A 9940-nucleotide genomic window follows, 5' to 3' on the forward strand; every position below is an offset into this window, starting at 1 on the left:
ATTGAACAATGCTTGTTAGCAATTGAAAAAAAACTGTAAAAGGTCCAATTAAATCAACAAATTAGTATGGTTAACTTGTAAGTTGCAATCATGCATTTATTATCTTGCAGCTGTTTTAATAGTTCCACTGAATTTTATTTTAGAGTGTAAAGGGGGTGGCTCATCTCACCCCACTCTCCTGTTTTCTACATATCATTTAAGTTCTCAGCAAGCACAATCACATTTCCGGCTGATGCCTCTTTTAACACTATGAGTGATTGGTAACAGAACAGAAATGTCTGTGTGTGTCTAAGTGTGTGTGTGTGTGTGTGTGTGTGTGAGAGAGAGAGTGAGTGAGTGTGTGAGCACAGGTTTATTTATGAGTGGATGTGTGCAAGGTCTAATATATTCATGGCTGTGTGTGTGTGTGTGTGTGTGTGTGTGTGTGTGTGTGTGTGTGTGTGTGAAGAGAGAGGGAATGCGTGTGTGTCAGTTTATTCATGGTCGTGGTCTCTGTCACAGACGCAAGACTGAGTCACAGCAGTCAGACCCACATCTAGCAGCCCAGTGAGCAGATAAGTTTAAACACAAAGACACACTAACAATGACACACACAGACAAAAACAGTCAGGAATAAGCTGGCACATATATTCATCCACAAACGTGAACTTTTCCCCATATTTAAAGAAAAACAAGAGCGCAAATAGCATAGCAGAAATAGCATAGCAGAAATAGAATAGCGAGACTCTCACTCTTACATGTCACATGTTTTCCAGGCAGAACCCTTGTAAGAGGGCTCAAGTTTTAGATAAGGCCTGAGGTAAAACACTTACTCCCACCATAGTGTAATAGAACAGCTCACTGCCTTCTGAATTCGCCCTCATCACTGCCTCTGCTTATTCTCTTCTGATGATGCACCTGTGAAACACAGATCAACCTACTCAAACTCATTCTGTACCATTGACGGAATTATCACTTTATCTCAAAACGAGAATCACTACTGGAGTTATTTAATAATTTAGGATGCATGGTACATTTACCACCATCATGGGCTGGTGCTACACTGGTGCATGTTCTATAGAGATCATAATATTTTGGTACTTTTTTGTTAGTAATGCCAACTAAATTCTGGTGGAAAGACAGTCACCATATGGAGAGAGGCGTACATATGCATAAACAACATTTTCCAGGCAAAAAAAAACAACTCAAATGCATAAAAAATTACCTAAGCAGAGCTTTTTGCTTATATTATATTATATTATATTATATTATATTATATTATATTATATTATATTATATTATATTATATTATATTATATTATATTATATTATATTATATTATATTATGGACCACAAAACCAGTCTTAAGTGTCAATTTTTCAAAATTGAGATTTGTACATCAATTGAAAGCTGAATAGACAAGCTTTCCATTGTTGTATGGTTTGTTAGGATCGGACAATATTTGGCTGAGATACAACTATTTGAAAATCTGGAATCTGAGGGTGCAAAAATCAAAATATTGAGAAAATTGCCTTTAAAGTTGTCAAAATGAAGTTCTTAGCAATGCATATTACTAATCAAAAATTAAGTTTTGATATATATACGGTAAGAAATTTACAAAATATCTTCATGGAACATGATCTTTACTTAATATCCTAATGATTTTTGACATAAAAGAAAAAATTATAATTTTGACCCATACAATGTATTTTTGGCTATTGCTACAAATATACCCCAGCGACTTAAGACTGGTATTGTGGTCCAGGGTCGCATATTATATTATATTATATTATATTATATTATATTATATTATATTATATTATATTATATTATATTATATTATATTATATTATATACTGAAGTGGTGTCTGACATTACAGGCCTGTCAGTCTTTGCTACTATGAAATAACTGTTTTCATATTTAGTAAGCTGCTTTTTATATTAAAAACAGATTTTGTATTATTATGCCTGTCTTCCATGTGTGTAAAAAAACAAATTCGATTTTTTTCTGTTATCTATATTTAAAATTGCATATAGGGAATGTTAAATATCATGTTCAAGCTCAGATTTATATTTAGTAAAAACGTAAATAGCAAACTGCCTTTTCATTTTCTTCCACAGTAATTTATACTATATTTGTTACACTGACAGTGCACTAAAAGGGTAAGTTGCACAAAACCATTACCTGTATCGGCTATTTGTCATCAGTAATACAAGTAGTGTAAAATGTATCAAATTGTATCCAATGTTAAGCAGTACGATTATTATAAGGAAGCTTTGTTGCAAGTATTACATTAATTACTTTCCAAAAGAGCTATAGTGCCATGATGCTTTGATTTATACTATGCAGTGAATGATTACCATATGTATCATAGTATACAGTAAAAAACTGTTCAGATGTAATTGTTATTTCAAAGAGCTATTTATATCAGGTTTAACCCATGAAAATTACTTTTGCTGGCATTAATTAATGCATTTAGGATATTTGAGTGATATTTTCTGTAATAGTAAGTTTGACTTCAATAAAACCAGTTAATTTATATGTTGCCATTTAAGGTTACCAGTGTATTTGCATGAACATCAGTGTCCATAGTGCAAAAAAAAAAATTTAATAAAAAATGAAAATACACAGGAAAGTGCATCTGCAGTGTTTTATCAACATGTTGGCATGTGCTAAAGGCTAAGAGGTTGGTGCAGTCTCCACCTCAGTTATGCTGACTAAATGATGGTGGGCAGACACCATCAGCATGGAAAGAGTGTTGAACGAAGAACTACAGCATTCTCCACAGAACTGAAACAAGAGCTTAACTAAAACTTGTTATGAATGTCAATTAACACAATTACAAGTGTGTATAGAGAAATTGGTTTAAAACCAATTCTGTTGAAAAAGAACATAGGCTATGTGTTGTTACGCTCGGATCGTTCTATTATTTATAGCTTTAGAAGAGATATTATCATCGCAGCATCGTTCATCCAAACTGCAACCGCGTTGCTACGTCAGTCAGCGCGTCTTCTCTCTCTGCGCTCAACATTCACCGCTCCGCCTCGCGCTCCGGCGCACGTGCCACAGCCAATAGTTTCTCTGACAACTCTGGCACAGACAGTGCTATTCTGCCAGAGGTCACGAGAAGGAGGTACGGCACATTTCTGTGTTGGTGGGGAGTGTGTGTATTTTTATATACATTTAAAGGAAAGAGAGTTTTTTTCCCCCCCTTGCCATACTTTCCAGTTCGCGTGTCACCATTTCCTCCAAAAACGAGCCGGACTTTTTAGCGCGAGCTTCCCGGGTGCTCCACAGCAAGCGAATAATTGGCGCGGTCGTGGGCATCGTCATGATCGTGGCGCTGGTCATCGCAATTCCGCTTCTGATCCAGACCTCCGCGGTTTCAGCGCACTACGAAATGATGGGCACTTGTCGGATGATCTGTGATCCGTACAACCCCAAACCGAGCGCCACGGCGCTGGAGGTGATGCAGGATCTCAGTGCCATCCCACCATCTTTCGCTCAAGGGACTAGAGGCGAACCTGGCCGTCCGGGAAAACCGGGACCCAGGGGTCCACCTGGCGAACCGGGTCCACCTGGTCCAAGAGGACCACCTGGAGACTCCGGCAGACCTGGATTTACCGGCATCACATCGGGAACGGCGAGGACTGAGACTGGAGACGTTGGTCCAGCGTTGGGGAACATCAAGATCGCGTTTTATGTGGGTCTCAAGAACCCCCACGAAGGCTACGAGGTGCTCCGGTTTGATGATGTTGTGACAAATGTGGGAAATCACTATGATCCCACTACTGGCAAGTTTACCTGTCAGGTATCGGGGATTTACTACTTCACCTACCATGTGCTGATGCGCGGAGGGGACGGAACAAGCATGTGGGCCGACCTCTGTAAAAACGGACAGGTATTTCTACTACGTTTACAAGAGCAAAACAGTAAACACGTGATGCGAATTAAGGCTAATTGAGACTTGAGTCACCCAAAGGGGGCTCATGAGGAGGAAAAAAAAAATATGGAGGGTCTCAAAGAACATTTTAGATAGTATAGCAATAGCTACATTTCAGCCGTGTTTTTAAACAGCGTTCCGCACAAACGTTAGACACAGCGCGCTGTGTTGCTTTGTAAGTAACAGCAAAATCGTCATCGCTGTCTAATTCGGACATCAATAAAACAGATGTGCAGTCATTACTTATCGCTTTATTCTAGATTTCCACATCAGATAAACAGAAAGAGAAGGGTTGCGCGCGCTTTCGTCCAGAACGGCAATAATTGAAAAAGTCACTTCAAGTCATTGAATACGTGGCACACTGATCAAACAAAATTCCAAATTAGTTTTATACGATTACTTTGATACGATCCAAATGCATCGACTGTCAAGTAATTGCGCATGGAGTGGTAATTGCGTATTAAACAAGATCCACAACAGATGCATTTGAAGAACTCTTTGGATGTGACCGTATTCAGACATGCTCTGTTATTTTATATATCAAAAGCTGAAAAGTGGTCTAAGCAGACAAAAAGGCCTTATTGTCTGTTTTCTTTGATTTGCCACTGGCGCTGAAGGCAAAAGCTCTGAATCGCACTGGATAAAATGTATGATGATAAATAATTCATCAAAAGGCTATGCATCGTATACAATAAAATACGATTTGTATTATGAGATAAGAAGCCGTCGAACGCATAGGCATATTGTGCATAAAAACAAAAAACAACAGTTGTTGCTGCCTAGGGAGGTGAATGCATGTATGATGTATTAAAATAAGTATAACAGTAATAATCAACAAATAACGTGGGCTATTATTTAATCATTATTGTAATGTCTTTCTTGATATCTTTCTCTATACTAGCAAAACAACAGGTGATTAAAAGTGTGATTTCTCCTTATTCACAAATATTAAAACAAAACTAAACTTTTATCATCATCATTATTATTATTATTATTTATTTATTTTTTCATCAGTGAAGATCCCTTAATTTAAGAGACGTTTTATTTCTAAAACACAGGCTATGTGCTGCGAATTCAGTGGCACTGAATGACATTCTGCGTTTATTTGAACAGGTTCGGGCGAGCGCCATCGCGCAAGACGCCGATCAGAACTACGACTACGCAAGCAACAGTGTCGTGCTGCACCTGGACTCTGGCGACGAGATTTATGTCAAACTCGACGGCGGAAAGGCGCACGGAGGAAACAACAACAAATACAGTACATTTTCTGGTTTCATTCTGTATCCAGACTGAGCTGCCACCTGCTTAGTCTCAAGCTGACTGTTAATGAATCTCCTCTCTCCGCGCGGCACACGCTCTCGGAACTCCATTGTCATTCCTGTCTGTAGTGTCGTTGGGAATATAAGGGTCATCTGAACTCAGCGCCAGTGTGAGAATATGTTGTCTGAATTTGTCCATTTCTGTTTAATGATGTCTTGTGTTTGGCTATTATACCCAATTAAATGAAAAGTGTTAATTACGCACAGGATGGTGATGAGGATACAACATTTAAATGATTATTAGCATATCTGTAATTGTTCTCCGGGTGATTTTTACTCAAATGAAATTATTTTCCCGCATTTATGAGCCCCTAGTGGCCCCTACTGTGATACAGTTTCTGGTGTTAGATAAATTGGCTTCATGTAGATATGGACAAGCATAATTTGGTCTAAATCTGGACAAGAACAGTTAAGCATTTCAGCTCCTTGGAAAACCTAAATGGATAGTTCACCCAAAAATGGACATTCTGTCATCATTTGCTCACTCATGTTGTTCCAAACCTGTATGACTTTCTTTTGTCTGTGTAACCCAAAAAGATATATTTTGTCAAATGTCCCAGCTTTTTCTTCCCATAACGATGAAAGTCAGTGTGGTTCAAAGTTGTTTGGACCCACAACATTCTTCAAAATATCTTTACCTGTGATCTACAAAGAAGTCATCAGATTTGGAATGACCTGAGGGTGAGACAAAGGGATCTTTTTATATATATTTGGCTGAATTATCCCTTTAAGCACCCAATTTAAGCTCAACTGCAAATGTTTTTATTTTAAACCTATGGCTGAGCAATGGAGAATTATAGTGCATGTTCAGTTTGTATTTAAATAACATGCTTGTGTGTGTATTTTTTTAAATGAACTCTGGGACTTGACGTTTGACCTCACACAGTTTCTTCTGAGACCTTCAGTGATAACACACCTAATACAATGAGCATGCCAAACATTCAACCGCAAAAGAGAGAGGGAGATAATTCTGAAAGAGAAAATGATGTCTAGTGTGATCAACCAAATAAAGTCCATGTATAAAATTGACCAAAATTCCAACAACTGACACTATTCAGAAAAACAAACTGCGTTTATCTGGTGTGCTTTTTGATTGGTAATTGGTGCCTGTACATTCAGATGTTTTACGTTCTAATTCAAATAGATAGAAAGTTAATAAACATCCTCAAACAACAACAAAGTGTCTTTTAATCCATTCGATGCTTGGCTTTATATATAATGAGCCTGCATAAATGCCTGGTTACACACTGCAATCAAGATCCAGCATGAGGAAGAACAGTAATATGAAACATAAACATGTCTTCTGGTTTATAAATAGCCACAGGTTTGAATATCAGACTAATCTTCCAACACCCACTTACAGCAATTAAACGCCCCGGTGCTTGTCTTTCTAGGACTCTACTAATCTGGTTTGATTTGTTTGCCTAGATTGATTTGTGGAAAACACATCTCTGTCTGCCAGGCCCTCTAAACCCTAAAGATTTACAGGCTTTGACAAAAGAGCCAAATTGTATGATAGTTCACACAACCCATGAATTCAAATGAATCCGGAAAACACCTGAATTATTCTGGTTTTGTCTTGGATTATTTGTTTGAAGTATTTGACCGACCACCCATCATGACAGTGTGACAGTTCGGAGAGAAGTTATGGAAGAACTTGGGCCTTAATAAGCTTTTATTAGTCCATGCGTGTGTGTGTAAGTGCGATCTGATCCTCGTGATCGTGTAAGGAGGCACAGCTGGTAGTTACAGAGTGAAAGAAAACTAAGCCAGGGGGCTCACATCACTTTTCTCTCTCCTTCTCACTCTCCTCCTTGCTCATTTCTCTCAGCTCCTCTGATGCTCTTTAAAATATAACAGCACACACACACACACACACACACACACACTGGAGCAGCTGGCTAACAGACTTGTCACACTGTTTTGCATTGGAAGGCTTTCAGGGAGTCAGCAGGAGCAAACACACACACTCCAGTAATAACATGACATCATTCAAAGCATCTCCGTCACAGCAACTTTATTTCATCATTAGACCTCACGGACAAACACGCTGCTGACACTCTGTGCAACATCCAACTTAACCACTCATCCTCACACTAAGTCTCCTACACAATCACACATCCCTGTTAAACATCGGCAGAAGTTGCTTAGAGGAGTCCAGTCGTTTAGCCCGGATGTTCTTTTGAGATTCATCTTATTGTTTTATTGATGTCCCAGAGATTAATAGTGTAGTAAAAATACAAATAATATGAAAACCTCCTTGTTATTCCTTTAATGTTTAAAAACAACAACAACAAAAAAACAACAACAGCAGACATATTATTAATGCATTATCACTCTGTTGCATGACAAAGTAGATAAATAGTTCTCAGATATGTGATTAGTATCTGTTCTAGTATAACAACATGACCCCATTTTTTTCATGAAGGCTAACCGAAGCATGCTATTATGTTGTAATTTTGTTCATAATCAGTTCTCCAATAGGAAATTTCATGAAGTGCTAACCTGATTCTTCAATGTTAAGTATGTTTTTTTGATCTATTAAATTGCCTTTGGGATTAAAATGAGTTTAAAATGTTGCATTTCTTAAAACAGTTAAATTTAAGGGGGGAAAAAAAAGATATATAGTATTGCATACTATTATTATTAATACTAATAATAATATTAATATTATTCACTATATACTATAAACTATTAATACAGTACATTAATAGTATAACTGTTCATATGGAAATTATCCCTAGTTCTTGCATACAGTGACCATATTTCATATTTCCATATTGAGGTTTATGAAGTTAGACCACAGGTTAAATAGGTTCGTATTATGACAGTCTAATCACATTTAGAAACTATAACAATTTTCATTCAAAAATCAAACATATTCCATCAATCCTAGACCAATTATATTACAGTATAAATCTGTAATATGTCCACCAAAATACTACTTCCAGAGAACTAGTACTTCAAAATACTACAGTAAAACCATAGCACATTTTTAAGGGTATGACAGGAAAAAAAGCATGACCCTTCATCTGCTGTATGTCAAGAGACACGTGGTCCCCTAAGCTGAATACACTTGCAATGCAGTCTAACACGCATACACATGCTGTCCATCATTCATTATGCCTTTCTCTCTAATGCGCAGCACGCCTCAGCCAATCAGAGGTTAAAGGGCAAGCAGTCGGTTCTAACGCATCCTAAAGAGAGACACCAACACACACACACCTCTCTAGCTGTTCTCAAAGACATTCAGCACAGAATAGAGGAAATGTATTACATTTTTGAAGTGCAAACGAAGATAGTATGAGTGTACAACTTAAATCTATGTGTGGAGCATGGCTTTCATGCATTTACAGTATATGTGCATTTGTCTGCATACTTGTTTATTTGTGAGTGTATGTGTATTCTGAGAATGATGTTAAACAGAATTCACACACAACACTGTTGCCAGTAAGTTACTGTAATTAAGATTTGCAGTAGCAAACTGAATTCGATTTACAGTTGCAAACTGTACTGTTTACAGTAAATTACTGTAAAAATAATCCAATTCATCAGTATACTACTGTAATTCATTCATTTTAATATAGATTTCATTAGATTTGATCATTTTTATATAGAATTCATTTTATTTGAACTCTACTAGGTACTACTGGCATTCAATTAAAACAGACACAATAATTACAAAATATCAAATTCTTTATTTAAAACATTGTATGTATAACACTCAAAAATACAGTCTTCCAATGCTGGAACAGTGCATCTTCACCATTTGTCCCTGTCTTAGGATGTTTTGCAGTGCATTATGTTGTATCCTCTGGATTTATCCTCACAAAAATACATAGCCATCTGCAAAACTCAGGTGCTGCTCCAAAACGTGGCCACCACCTTCGCTCACCATCCACTTTGTTAGTGACAGAAACGTCTTCTCTGAAAAACAGAAAGTAGAAATAACACACTTTTAAAAGGCAAACCCCATATAAAATACACAAACCTCTCAAAACCATAGTTGTTCTCTTACCATGAATTATTAGTCTCAGGGTGCCTGGCATGCTCATGTCTTTCTTGATGCTTCACACAATACACAAATACAAAAAAAAAAAATCTTAAATTTAAGTAAATCTTAAATTCTATTAAAAACTATAACAAACTAATTCTAAAATTAGAATGGCAGCTAGCCATAAAACTTGTTTAACCTAGCTAACATACGATTTTATTTTCTCAATAGGCTACCGGCCAACATTAACTACTAACACCTGAACAAAATTTCACATTAGTTAACTTAATGTTAATATAAGATAAGCGTTGCTCATTAAAAATCATTTTAATTCGGTAAATTAATTCAATAAGCTGACAAAAGTTGTTTGTAACGACAGCGCAGTTTACCATAGTAAAGTTTGTTACCGCCATGTTTTTAATGGTTAAACTGGTGTGCAAAAATATGACAAGCACACAGACAAACGTACATATTTTACCTTGCTTGCAGATCTTATTCTCTTGTAAGGTGCGTCGACACACAGCGATGTTCTCCGGTACTCTTCCACTCTGGCGGGTTCATCCCCAGGCAAAATCCTGCTTCCGTGTCTTCCTCGGACGTGAGTGCCATTTCGTGGCGCAACTCAAAAAGACAATATAGAACCCATTATATATACTATCTACAGTGGATGCGGACAGTAAAGTGATGCCTCGGTATATTTCTGA

The 9940-nt window shown here is 37.2% G+C and overlaps 1 protein-coding gene across 1 annotated transcript; it reads left to right on the forward strand.

The window, feature by feature from the left end:
- The first annotated feature begins 3078 nt into the window (after nucleotides 1-3078).
- On the forward strand, nucleotides 3079-6407 carry c1ql2 (complement component 1, q subcomponent-like 2). The gene is made up of 2 exons (XM_058787383.1): nucleotides 3079-3881; nucleotides 5037-6407. Exons 1-2 carry the CDS (start codon nucleotides 3312-3314, stop codon nucleotides 5214-5216), a joined length of 750 nt encoding a protein of 249 aa, XP_058643366.1. The 5' UTR covers nucleotides 3079-3311; the 3' UTR covers nucleotides 5217-6407.
- Nucleotides 6408-9940: the final 3533 nt, after the last annotated feature.

This window comes from Onychostoma macrolepis, chromosome 09 (assembly GCF_012432095.1).
Source record: "Onychostoma macrolepis isolate SWU-2019 chromosome 09, ASM1243209v1, whole genome shotgun sequence".
NCBI lineage: Eukaryota > Metazoa > Chordata > Actinopteri > Cypriniformes > Cyprinidae > Onychostoma > Onychostoma macrolepis.

Bases quoted from the DNA above. Each gene is read 5' to 3' on its own strand.
- c1ql2 (XM_058787383.1), top strand. From the start codon at position 3,312: ATGATCGTGGCGCTGGTCATCGCAATTCCGCTTCTGATCCAGACCTCC. The intron at 3,882-5,036 runs GTATTTCTACTA...TTATTTGAACAG, and splicing joins ACCTCTGTAAAAACGGACAG to GTTCGGGCGAGCGCCATCGC.